This window comes from Neolamprologus multifasciatus, chromosome 23, assembly GCF_963576455.1.
Source record: "Neolamprologus multifasciatus chromosome 23, fNeoMul1.2, whole genome shotgun sequence".
Classification (NCBI taxonomy): domain Eukaryota; kingdom Metazoa; phylum Chordata; class Actinopteri; order Cichliformes; family Cichlidae; genus Neolamprologus; species Neolamprologus multifasciatus.
Window position 1 is genome coordinate 39,707,112 of NC_140460.1, and position 13,706 is coordinate 39,720,817.

The 13,706-nt window shown below is 41.5% G+C and overlaps 2 protein-coding genes across 2 annotated transcripts in view; both read left to right on the top strand.

Moving 5' to 3' along the window:
- LOC146492294 (NACHT, LRR and PYD domains-containing protein 3-like) overlaps positions 1–13,706 on the top strand; it is a 227,877-nt gene that overhangs the window by 133,252 nt on the left and 80,919 nt on the right. Inside the window, exons 6-7 of the mRNA XM_085151459.1 lie at positions 2,635–2,823; positions 4,931–5,107. Of these exons, the coding sequence (XP_085007585.1) occupies positions 2,635–2,823; positions 4,931–5,107 (366 nt within the window). The remainder of the gene's footprint in view (positions 1–2,634; positions 2,824–4,930; positions 5,108–13,706) is intronic.
- LOC146492298 (uncharacterized) lies at positions 10,322–13,614 on the top strand. Its single transcript, XM_085151470.1, has 2 exons — positions 10,322–11,760; positions 12,061–13,614. Exons 1-2 carry the CDS (start codon positions 10,360–10,362, stop codon positions 12,580–12,582), a joined length of 1,923 nt encoding a protein of 640 aa, XP_085007596.1. The 5' UTR covers positions 10,322–10,359; the 3' UTR covers positions 12,583–13,614.

Consider the following 13,706-nt stretch of genomic DNA (forward strand, 5'->3'; position numbering starts at 1 on the left):
TAAACTAACAGACACTGAGCATAATAACAAGCAGCTGCTCTGTTCCCAGGTTCTACTGCGTGACTTCTGAGCGCCGTGTAGCACATAAAATCAGTTCGAGGTCAGTAAGCACAACCAGAATTCATCCATAAGGCGCACTGTCGATTTATGAGACAATTACAGGATTTTAAGTGCGACTTATAGTGCAGAAAATATAGTTTATGGTTTTCCTTTGATCTTAGCAAATATCTACGCCCCTATTTGGGACGATTACAGATGTCTGATACAGATACAATGTCTTTGCATGGCTCCCCAATATGTCATCACACAATATCATCTTTTGAGGGAGACCTAAACTGCTCATTATCTGCTATGGACCACAGTTCACACAAAAGTGCACTTAGTCCAATGTCACCATGCGTCATTCAGAGCTTTCTTGATAAATATGGGCCAGCTGATGTATGGAGATTTCATAATCCTGCTTCACGTCAATACTCTTTTTTTCTAATGTCCATAAAACATATATTTGTATAGAAAAACGTCTCCCTTTAGTTACAGAATGTGATTATAAGACTCTGGTGATTTCTCCTCTTGTTTTTTCAATGTGTATTCCTGATGCCTGCTCCAACTATCAGCCATGGAGATTCAACTCAGTGTTGTTAGCAGATGAAGAGTTTGTCAGTTACAAAAGGTCTCAAAGAGATTTTTTTTCTATCAATCAGACCCCAGAGATGTCAACATCAGTCATTTGGGAATCTCTAAAAGCATCTGAGAGGCCAAATAATTTCATTTTGTGCCAAACAGAATAAAATAGCGACCGAGCGCCTCTCTCAGTTAGCTGATGAAATGACTAAACTACATGCTGTGTACAGCCACTCTCCTGAGCCTGTATTATATACACAGTGGTTACAATGACAAACTGAATACAATCTCATATCTACAAAACAGGCTGAGTCAAAGTTTCAGCTACGCTTATGAACATGGAGAAAAAACAGGCGAGTTATCAGCTCACCAGCTACAACTAAGAACAGTTAACCAACTATCCTTGAGATCTACAATGACCAGGGAATAAGGTCTACAGACAACCAAACTATCCTTGAGATCCACAATGATTTCAAGAAGTTTTTTGATATTCCCTCCTTGGGAGAAGATGCGATCGCTAGTCTGGAGGAACCTGTCTCTAATGTTGAAATTGAAACGGCCGTACGGAGCATGCAGTCTGGAAAATCTGCTGCCCCGACGGGTATCCATCTGATTTTTTCATAAAGTTTTCTGATCGACTGAATTCACTGTTAAAATCCACTTTTGAAGAATCCTTCCTCTCACAGTCGTTGCCTCCAACAATGCATCAAGCAGTGATGTGTTTAATTGTAAAACAGGAAAAAGACCATTTAGATTGTCGTTCATGTCGTTTAATATCTTTGTTCAACACAGACACCAAGATCCTGGCTCAAGTGTTGGCCCGTCGCTTACACAAGTGTTTGTCCTCCATTATTTCACCAGACCAGACGGGCTTTATTAGGCACTCTTTTTTTAACATTAGAGCTCTATTAAATATCATTTATACCCATGTTAAAGGTGATACATTGGAAACTGTAATTTGGCTTGACGCAGAAAAGGCGTTGGATCGGGTGAGATGGGATTTTTTTTTATACGCTTAAAAAATGTGTCTTTAATTTTGTATCTTGGATAAAAGTATTGTATTGCTCCCCTCTAACAGCCGTCCGGACTAACAATAATCTGCCCCCCAGGACAGGGATGCCCTCTGTCTCCTTTTTGCCATTGAACCGCTAGCTGTTGCTCTGAGACAATGTGTTGGTGTTGAGGGAAAACATCGAGGGGGTATCGAACATGAAGTCTCTCTTTATGCCGACGACATGATTTTATTTATTTCCAACCCGTCGAACAGCCTCCACAAACTTTTGGATAGACTTACAGTAATAATAATAATAATACATTTTATTTATAGGCGCCTTTAAGAGCCTCAAGGTCACCTTAATGCATACTTAAGGAATTTGGGACAATTTCTGGATATAAAGTGAATTTTGGGAAGAGCGAGGCAAAGTCTATCTGTAGGACAACTGGGGAGTTTTGTGTTTTTTTGCCCCTTTTAAACCCAGCTATAACAAGTTTAAGTACTCGGGCATCTGGGTGACAAGAAAACCACAAAGACTTGTATAAAACTATCTTCCTTTATTGTCGAAGCTTAAAGAGGATTTTGGAAAATGTGAGTTTTGCCTCTTTATATTTATGGTGGGGATGCAGAACAAGGAGCAAAGATGAATGTGATGCTGAATCAGCAGAAGACTTGGACTCATTTGATTCCAGCTTTGATATCATTGATTTCAATATGTCCATTTCTTTCACACTTCACCTTTAAAAGTGAAGCCATGTGGTTCCTGGAAGGAAAGACACGACTTTTTCAAGTCTTTTTCCTGTTTTTATGAGAAATGTACGACTTTAATGTGAAACATTCAGAGTTTTTTCTCTTGTTTTGTTTGTTTGAAGCTGCTTCCTGTTGGCTTCAGCTGTTTGGAGTTTCCATTTTCTAAACTTCTACATTCTGAACCTTCTTCAGCTCTGAACAGATGATGAAACACTGAATGATTTCAAGCACTTTGTCTAATAAACTTACATCTTTCATTCTTTATACAGATTGAAGGACTGTGGTTTGTCAGAGATCAGCTGTCATTATCTGGCAGCAGCACTGAAGTCCAACCCCTCCCATCTGAGAGAGCTGGACCTGAGTAATGACTGGTCTTCGACTAACAAGCTGCAGGATCCAGGAGTGAAGCATCTGTGTGGTTTCCTGGAGAGTCCAGGATGTAAACTTGAAACTCTGAGGTCAGTCAGCATGTTTTAGTTGTGCTGAGATGAATATGATGTGAAAGTTGTGCTGACACTAAACTGCAGACATCAGGCTGATATTATACTGATCCACACTGAGGATCTTCATGGTAAAGTCTGTTTTCTTCTTCTCTGGTTTAGTCCATTGACTGCAGCAGAACAATGTTCACATTTCAAACAGTGATACTCAACGTATGGCCCGCGGCCCACACGCGGCCTGCCCACCTTTCCTGATTCAGAGAGAGGGGACCCTGATTAACTGTGTAGCTTCTTCCTCACAGTTCTAAGTATCAGACACAACAATGAATAATCCACAGCTGACTGTCTTTAGCAGGTCAAAGGTCACGGCACACAGCAGACAGTCAGAAATATTCTAACTCTGATCATTTATCAGTTGTGACACTGTGAGACTTGATCAGAGGTGTGATCATCACAGCAGAGGCCTTTGTGTCAAAGTCACTGAGGATCAAACAGAAACACATGAAGCAGATTTTCCTCTTCTGGCTTTTTATAGCAGATAACCTTCAAAATATTCTGCAGTCGATCAAAAACTGAAGCAAACCATGAATCAACATGTGAACATGAGCTGATGCTGCTGAAGTCAAGAAAAGTTACAGAGGTTTGATTACAGACACAGCTGAGAGTTTGTAATCTGTCGTAATTTTAAAAAGTTTCCATGGAACAGCAGAAATGAGGCTTTACTGTCAGAGGCCGACAGCACTGAACACAACAGCAGACTGGTGGCTAATAAACAGTGAATGATGCAGAAACAGATGTTTGAAGCTGTTCTTGGAGTACACTGAGAGAGAGAGAGCTGTGCAGGCAGGAACAGCCAAAGTCAGAGAGAATTCATGAGCATATTTATCAAACGTGAAGCAGAGTTTGGATCTTCTTTTGCTGCTGGTTCACTCAGTTTTGGTTGGAGACTGATGAAACCTGCAGCTTCAGGATCTGCGAGCTGTCCACTTTCAGCCCGACGGCATGTCCGTGTACGTGCCGTCGAGTGAACGATCCACGCTCTGTGTTTCCATCTTTGTGTGTTTAGCTGCTCTCATTTACTGTTTTAGCTGTTTGCTGCTTGTTGAAATAGTTTGTGAGCTTTAACCTGAGATTCTGGCAAAATACATTTATATTAAACATCGATTCAGGATTGAATGAATCAACATCGTTTTATTCAAATTAAAACCATTTAAATGGGAACATTAATTTTTTACAGCCGCCTCTAATTCTGGGTAATGTCAGCTGGTCCATGTGCAGCTGGCTGTGAGGCTCAGGGAGCGTCTACAAAGTGTAACGCTGAAAGAACATCATCCATAAATATTGAGTAATAACTGGACTCTCATACAGCGAGACTCAAATGCTTTTAAACATCAGCTTATCCTGCTGATCCAAGTCCAACACTGAGTTTGTAAAAACATGTTTGTCAATCATTTTGTTTGGTTTCTGAGGAAAATGATTCAATAACTTGCTGCTAATACACAACATTTCATCATATTTCCTCATAACCCTCTTTTGTCTGACCATTTGAATCCCATTTGAATTTGCAATAAAGGATCCACAGAGTTTGGAGACAATAACGACCGTAGATGTTTGTGTGAAAGTGCTGGAAGCAGATGAGTGTGTGATGTTCTTTCAGTGTTGCACTTTGTAGATGCTCCCTGAGCACTGGTCTCACAGCCAGCTGCACATAGAGACCAGCGTTGTTAGTCCAGGTCAGAAGATGACTTGTTGGAATGAAAATGAGCTTGTAGTTTGTCTGCTTTAATAATGTGACTGGAAAAAGGTGTTGGACTTCAAATATGTCCATTTCTTTCACACTTCACCTTTAAAAGTGAAGCCATGTGGTTCCTGGAAGGAAAAACATGACTTTTTCAAGTCTTTTTCCTGTTTTTATGAGAAATGTACGACTTTAATGTGAAACATTCAGAGTTTTTTCTCTTGTTGTGTTTGTTTGAAGCTGCTTCCTGTTGGCTTCAGCTGTTTGGAGTTTCCATTTTCTAAACTTCTACATTCTGAACCTTCTTCAGCTCTGAACAGATGATGAAACACTGAATGATTTCAAGCACTTTGTCTAATAAACTTACATCTTTCATTCTTTATACAGATTGGTGAGCTGTGGTTTGTCAGAGATCAGCTGTGATTATCTGGCAGCAACACTGAAGTCCAACCCCTCCCATCTGAGACAGCTGAACCTGAGCTGGAACAACAAGCTGCAGGATCCAGGAGTGAAGCATCTGTGTGGTTTCCTGGAGAGTCCAGGATGTAAACTTGAAACTCTGGGGTCAGTCAGCATGTTTTAGTTGTGCTGAGATGAATATGATGTGAAAGTTGTGCTGACACTAAACTGCAGACATCAGGCTGATATTATACTGATCCACACTGAGGATCTTCATGGTAAAGTCTGTTTTCTTCTTCTCTGGTTTAGTCCATTGACTGCAGCAGAACAATGTTCACATTTCAAACCTTCAAAGAAGAAGAAAAATCCTCCACTGGAAAATTCACTGTGAAACTCTCAAACTCTTCATTCCACCTTAAAGTCTGTCTGACACTGAAATCCAAAGCAAAATGTGCGTTTGCTTTACAGACAGCAGTCCATCACAAACATACACACATCATCCAAAACACAGTCCAACATCCAAATCTCCTCCACTGCCAGCATGAATGATGGGAAAGAGAAGGAGGAACACTCTGACATTCAGGGTTAGAATGAGTTTCATAAAGCAGACTGTGAAGATCAAAGCTGCATTAGAAAGCTTACATGAATGAATGAGTGGACAGAAGTGGACAGAGATCATCTGAAGCACTTCAACGCTGTAAATCAGCACATTTCTCTTTATTCTTTATCAACTCTTTTAGTTTCTCTCAGTTTTCTGTGGAATGAAGCTAACAGCAGGCTAATAAGAAGCTGACCAATAGGTTTCTATTAAAGGTTGTAATTTGTATATGAAAAAGTGCTTTGGCTCAGCAGGGATCAGCTTACAGGTAGAATACAGCTGCTGGATGGGATTAGCATGTCATAGCTATCTACCAAACTGCTAACTGGGGAATTTCAGACCATCTATGGATCATTTTTGCTAACTGTTTATTCAGCTTAGGCTCACAGGGCTGCAGCCTGTGCCCTAGCTGTCATAGGGCAAGAGGCGTGGTCCACCTGCACAGGTGAGCAGTCCATCACAGGGCCAACAGAGAGAGACAGAGAAGCACTCTCTCACATCCACACCTACAGCCAATTTAGAAGCACCAATGAACTTAAGCAGCATTTCATTGGACTGTGGGAGATCATCCAACCTCCACAGAAAGGCCCAGCTGACCAACAAGCTTCAACCTACAACCGTCTTGCTTTAAGGCACTAGTTCTAACCACTTTTCCCCATTTCAGCCCAAATCCTGCATCTTCCTGTTTCTGACTCCAGGCCAGCTCCACTAACACTTTCTCATCAGACACTGCCACCTAGTGGAGGAAGTGTTAGTTCCATTTGAAGCTTCAAATTACAGTTAGTTCCTTTACAAAGAGGTGGAGGTGGTGGGGCCACAGCACCATCATCACTGAGTGCCATAGGACACTTAACCTTTGTTTCCATATGCTGGGAACTTCCTGTTGTTCCAAGGAGGACTGGAAAATGTGTGAAAATCTCCCAGTCAGTTCCTCACAGCACTCTTCAATCATTTCCCTCCCACAGCATCAGGACCAGGGCTTTTTCTCTCTTTGGTCCCACTAAGAGATTTCCACACAAACACCTCATCAGTGGGACTCTCAGAACTACCAGCCCTTTGCTACAATCACAAAGCTCTTCATTGAAATCAATGATATCAAAGCTGGAATCAAATGAGTCCAAGTCTTCTGCTGATTCAGCATCACATTCATCTTTGCTCCTTGTTCTGCATCCCCACCATGGACTTCATTCCTTTCCAAGCCAGCCTTGAGTGTCCTTTATTCAGCTCATCCTCTGCTTTACTTTTACACCTGATTTTAGCTGCTTTATCTCTCTTTCAACAAGTTTCTGTGCCTCAATCTTTTTCTTCTCTCCCTCGTAACAAGATAGCTTCTTCTGCCTGAGAACATGTTGGAGTGATTTACTAATCCAGGGCTGCTTATTGGGGAAAATACTTCCTGTTTCCAAAGTAATCCCCATTTTTCCCAGAAAGAAATGTCAGTAGAAATCAATGATCTAAGTGAGAACATGAGCCTTTAAAAAGTCCCAGTGGGTGCAGTCAAAGCAGTCCCTCAGTCCCAGTATAGAGTCTTTGGTCCAGACTGGAACAACTGTGTGCCCAGTTTGAGCTCTCTTCAGTGCTGTGACCTGACAGACCCAGAGGGGCCATCACATCACATTTAGAAGCTCCCCTAATGGAGTCACAACACATGTCCAATACTTAGTCTGTCTTGTTGGACCAACTGGAAGAAATGATTCAAGGACTTAGTCACAGAACAGAGATTCAAATCTCCAAAATCCAACTGGCTGCATCAGGACATATAGTCTGAAACTCTGCACAGTTTCCTGTTTGAAGCTGCTTCCTGTTGGCTTCAGCTGTTTGGAGTTTCCATTTTCTAAACTTCTACATTCTGAAGCTTCTTCAGCTCTGAACAGATGATGAAACACTGAATGATTTCAAGCACTTTGTCTAATAAACTTACATCTTTCATTCTTTATACAGATTGAAGCACTGTGGTTTGTCAAAGATCAGCTGTGATTATCTGGCAGCAGCACTGAAGTCCAACCCCTCCCATCTGAGAGTGCTGGAGCTGAGATACAACAACCTGAAGGATCCAGATGTGAAGCAGCTGTCTGATCTTAAGAAGAGTCCAGACTACAGACTGGAGTCTCTGTGGTCAGTAGAGTGATGGAGTGAGTGGGTGGTGCTGTCAGCAGCATTGTCCTAAACGCAGTCAGTATGAAACAAAGATCCAGTGTTTCCTGTAAAGCTGCAGCTTCTCAGTGAAGCTGTGAGAGGAGAACGGTGACAGGCTTCAGGATTGGACACAAACACTTCCTGTTTCTCACCTTTATGGTCACCATAGTAACGGCTGACACGCTCTGATCAAACACTGTCAACAGCCAATCAGCTCTCTGAACAAAGCAGCACGCAGACCAATGACTGCATTCATTTCCAAGTTTAAAGCAGTGAAGAACACAGTCTGTAGGTGAGGAAGAATTTAGTGAGAGCAGATGTTTGGATGGAATTCCTCCAGTTAACAGCTGGAACCGTCCATCGGGATTGTTGGGCTTGTTGTTGGGGTTCCTACAGAGCTCAGAGTGGACACACCAAGGTTCTTCTAATGAATGAAAGTCCAAACTCAAACTAGGAGGGAAAGACATTTTCAGCAACTTCAATAAAAATCCAAAGATTAGAAAAAGTGAAGCAACAATGAGTCCTAGTACAGTCCCAGCACTGAAGTCCCTGCTGCTCTTTATACTGGATGTGCTGCATCACTGACTGACAGCTGATGAAAAGTCTCTGGAAACACTCGTTTATCTCCTCTGCTCTTCCTCCTTCTCTCTGCAGGAGGTGGTGATGATGGTAAACCGGACGGTGTGTGTGCTGAGAGAGGAGCAGCTGTGTCCTGATGATCCAGAGAGGTTGAAGCAGCAGCAGCTTGTGTGTAGAGACGCTCTGACTGGGCCATGTTACTTGGAGGTGGAGAGGAGAGCTTCATCCAGCAGTGACTGACAGAGGAATGAAGTGCAGATGACTGTCAGTGCTGCAGAGTGAACTGCTCTGAGAACAGCTCCACTGTCAGACACAATGTAGAGTCCAGCATCACCCCTGTGTGTCCCTCTGGATCTGACAGAGGATCATCAGTGTATCTGGACTGCTCTGCTGCTTCTCTGTCCTTCTACAGTCTCTGCACAGTCTCTGTCTCACTCTGGAAAGATTTTACAACTTGTTGTAATTACAGAACATTAATATAATATTCAAACGTGATCTTCTCTTTATTTCTGAATCTTTACCAAATAAAGAAAAACCAAACTAACAAACAGAACCTGTCGTGTCCTTTTTCACCACATCTGTGAATATTTTCTGTGTTTTTCCTCTTTTCCTCCTTCCTGCAGCTCCATCTTCATCATTCTGTGTCCAGTATATGTGAACATGTCCAAAGCATCTGAGCCTCATGTTACCCGTTTGTGTGAGTTACGCCTGTCGTTGTGTTGTGGTGTATAAATAAGGGGCAGGAGACAGAGCTGGATCTCTGAGTTCTTTACTGTCAATTTCTGCAACATCTGCAATATATAGAAATGCAAACCTGTGAGCTGTGTGTGTTGTGCATCTGCTCGGCCACCTCTCCTCCGGCCATGCTGGAAGCAGCTGTGCGTTTGACAGTTTTATCGACTCTACAATAATCGAACAAATTAAATGTTCAAAAATATCAACTTAAGCACTTCAAAGTCAACAAAAAGCTTAAAACAATTAAATAATATTTCACTGAAAAAACAACAGCTCATAAGAACGATACACAAAATAATACAGAAACAAACAAATAAAACTTAATAACCAGGATCCAATGTTTTTGTCACAAACACTGAATCAGCTGGTTCACTCTTTATGTTTCTGAGTTTGTTTTGTGATTATAGTTCTGGTTTCTGTTTCTGTGTCTTCACTGTGTTCCACGTCTCCTTACTTTGGACTCTGTGTTATATTTCCTGTTTTACTTTGACAGTCCTGTGTTACAGTTTCCTGTCTCGTGTGTGTAATTGGTCCCAGCTGTGTTTCCCTCCTGTCTCCCGTTCCCTGATTACTAAACTGCGTCCACACCGCCGGCGCTCCTCTCCACAGCTGGATTCCAGGATTTCAGAGCATCCAGCTGTGGTGAGTGATGGAGACACTTTCTCTGCTCCCTCAGTAATCAGGACAGTTTATTGAACATCAGAGAACATAAAGGACTGTTTTTCACCTGCCCGTTCTGAACCTGGACATTAAAGACTGCTGGCTTCAAGGACATTAATCCCAGTGTCAGCCAGCCAATAACAGCCTGTGTTTTTCAGCTCTTTAGGAGTCAGAAATGAGAAAGACACAGACTGCTAACTTCTCCCTGCAGGAAATAAGCTCAACCTCTTCCTTTCCTGTATATGAGTGATTTGATTCTGACATGAGACCAGTGTTGGGACTAACGCGTTATTAAGTAACGCGTTACAATAACTACGTTATTATTGCGGTAACGAGCACGGTAACTAGTTATTATGCCAAAATCAGGAACGCGTTACTCGTTACTGGGATTTAGATAGGGCCGTTATTCGTTACTTCGTGTGTTGCGTTTGACTTACCTCGGAAATCGGAACACGAACCTGGGAATAATGTCACACTCGAGTAAACGGCGTTCTGGTTAGCCTCGTCAGAGAAGTCTGGATTCCAATAATGGCGACGCCCTCGAAAACGCTTGTTTTGCTAGCCCTCTACAAAAACAAATTACTACTAAACACATATGCAACTCATCTGCAGTATTTCCGAGTCCCGAGTACTGAGTACATAGGAAAGCACCACGACTGCAGTGTTGGACGTAAAAAGCGCACGTGACACTGAGACGTAAGCTACAATCATGGCGGCAGTCGAAGATGGTCCAGGCATGGGTTTTCTCTCCTGGAAATATTCACATTATTTCTCCTTTCTGATGGTAAAAGACAGGAATATTGTCGTCAGCTGTACTCTCTGTGGAGGTTCTAAAACTCTTTCGACATCAAAGACTAGCAATTCTAATCTGATGAAACATCTTCAGAAACAGCATGCATCTACCAACTTAGTTGAAAAAGAACCCGAAGGCAACGTCGGTGACTCTAGCTCCGTTGACGCTATTCCAGCAAAACAACGAAAGCTTGATTTCGGACAACCTGCTGCACAGTCCATCACCCAGCCCCAGCTACACAGGCTGATTGCCAGGTATGTTGTGGAAGACATGAAACCCATCTCAACGGTTGAGTCCCATGCTTTCAGACAACTGATTAGTCATATACCTGTGCGAGGGAGAGCTGGGAAGGCACCATGCAGAAAGACATTTTCCAGTTTCCTAGACCAAGAATATGCCAACATGGAGTCAGAGCTCAAAAATACACTTGACATGGTAGAATACATCTCCACAACAGCAGACATTTGGACTGTGCATAATAAAAGTTTTCTTGGTGTGACCGCGCATTGGATAAATGCACAAAACATGAAACGTGAGAAAGCAGCGCTGGCATGCAGGCGATTTATGGGTCGACATACGTATGACAGTATTGCATCTGAGCTGGACAACATTAACTCATCTCATGGCCTATCGTTTAAAATCACATCAACTGTAACGGATAATGGGTCCAATTTTGTCAAGGCTTTTAAAGTGTACCAGCCACCACCTGAGTCAGATGACTCTGAATATGAGGAGGATGAGGTGACTTTTGTTTCGATTGGGGATGTGCTGCAGAATGGTGCTGATGATGCTGATGATGCAATTTCTTTACCACCACATCAGAGATGTGCATCGCATACAATGAATCTTATCTCTTGCACTGATGTGGAGAAGTGGCTACTGTCTGAAGCTGCAACAAAAACCATCTACAGAAGTGCCACCACAAAATGTGCAGGGCTGTGGAACAAGGCCAGTCGTTCCACAGTGGCTGCTGAGATTGTGGAAGACATTATTGCAAAGAAACTACTAGTACCTTGCACAACAAGGTGGAACTCGTTCTATTATGCTCTGGAGAGAATATCAAAGATACCTTTGGTGGAGCTGAACACAATCTCATCCACATTACAGTTGAAATGTTTCAATGAGAGGGAGCATCAGTGTATCAGAGAGTACTGTGCAGTCATGAAACCACTTACTGTGGCACTGGACATTCTTCAAGGAGAAGACCATTGTTTTTATGGCACACTCCTACCCACACTGGAATCGCTGATGACCAAGACTCTGGCTATAAAAAATGGTCTGCAAATTCTTGTTGGGCTACCAGATACAGTTCTCCAGGTAAGAGATGATATTTTTATTTGTGTTTATCTTTAATGAAATGTATTACTCAATTGCTTTTTATATTGTGCTGTGCTGTTGTGTCACATGCAAGTGAATACTGTTACAGTTACAGATACTTAACCCCAATAAATAAATAAAATAAATACAATGTAGTAAAATACACACTATTTACAAATTAAAATACATTCTATATAAAACTGCAGCATGCTGTTAATGTTTAATTAATTTAATGTTGAAACAATACATACTTTCTCATGCAAAAATGTTTTTTGCACTTCTACTGTGTCGTTATTACAGGCAGTCAAAACAAGGTTTGCACATGTCCTTGGAAGTGAAGATGCTTTGCTGGCTGCTGTGACACTACCAAAATTTAAGCTTCGTTGGCTACATGACCAGTCGCGGAAGGACCTCGCAAAGGCACGTCTGCTGGTAGAGTGTCGAAAACTTCTCCCTGAGCAAGATCAGCTACAACCAGGTACCAGCGCCACCAACACAACACAGCACCCGGGTTCTAGCAAAGAGGATGAGTTCTTCTCCTTTGAAGAGAATGAGGACATATATGCCACTGCTGAAGGTGAGGTAGCCGAGTACCTCAAATCAGGAGCAACAGGGTTAGACTCTCTGAATCATTTCCCGATGATAAAGAAACTCTCTCTTAAACTTAATGCAGCTACTCCTTCAAGCGCCCCAGTTGAAAGGCTTTTCAGCCTGGGAAACCTGATTCTCACTCCAAAGAGGAACAAGTTGTCTGATCATAAGTTTGAGAAGCTTCTCCTCTTGAGGTACAATTGTTGGTTTGGTGGAACCAAAGTTGAGTAGTGCTCATATGATGATGATGTGTTGCCTTCAGTAGTGCTCTACAAGGTATAGTAGGGTTATTTCCAAGTGAAACTTGGGCTTAAAATACCATTATATTTTATTTATCTACATGGCCTGTATGGAGGCAATATTATTTTGGTTTGACTGTTTATGAAGCTGAAAATACTTATTATTTATTTTATTTCTGTTTGTGGGGATGAAAATACTTATAATTAATTTTATTTCTCTTCTCTTTCTCTGAAAAATACTTTTATTACTGAACATGAGGTCTCCAGTTGGTGCAATTCAGCAGTTAAGTTTACAAAGTTCAGTTCAGTTAACTTTACAAAGAATGGACAAACCTCACCGTGTTTGTGTTAAATGATTTTTTGCACTACATGTTTTTGCACTTTGATACCTACAGGTCCTAAATTGTCTGAGGTACAGTTTAATGTTGGCACTGCTAAAAGCATACTTTCTGTCCATTTAAATGGCAAAAATAAATATCTTTCAAAAGTTTCAACACACTGTATGTTGTGTTTTGTGATCCACTGCTTCTTCCTAGTGATACCATGTACAATGATTAGATTTATAACACTGCTGTAACAACCCCAGAATGATGTGTTTGCATTTGTAGAGGGTTGAAACAATAGAAATAGATTAAAACACACAGATAAAAAAGTGACACATAAAACAAACTTTGTTAATTTCTAATTTAGTTTCATTCATTTCATCATTAACTTGCACTCGCACTACTACACTGCCATTTTAACCATTTTAGGTTCAGGCCATTAGGTGGCACAGTGCAATTGTGGCAGGATAGTGCTAACATGTAAGCAAGCTAGAAGACTGGCATCCTTGCTGGGTATCCAGTTAGGGAAGCAACACATTAATAAGAGAATTCTGGGTAAGACCAAAGTTACTTTCCCTAGTAACTAGTTACTTTGAAAGTAACGAGTAACTTGAAGTAACTGAGTTACTTTTGATAGGAGTAACTAGTAATGTAACTAAGTTACTAATTTAAAGTAACTTACCCAACACTGCATGAGACACAATGAGTTTTCTGTTTATTGTGACTTAAAGTGAGCAGCAAAGACACTAAACTGTGTTTCCAGCTGAAGCTGCTTTTTGTGTTGCTCCCACAA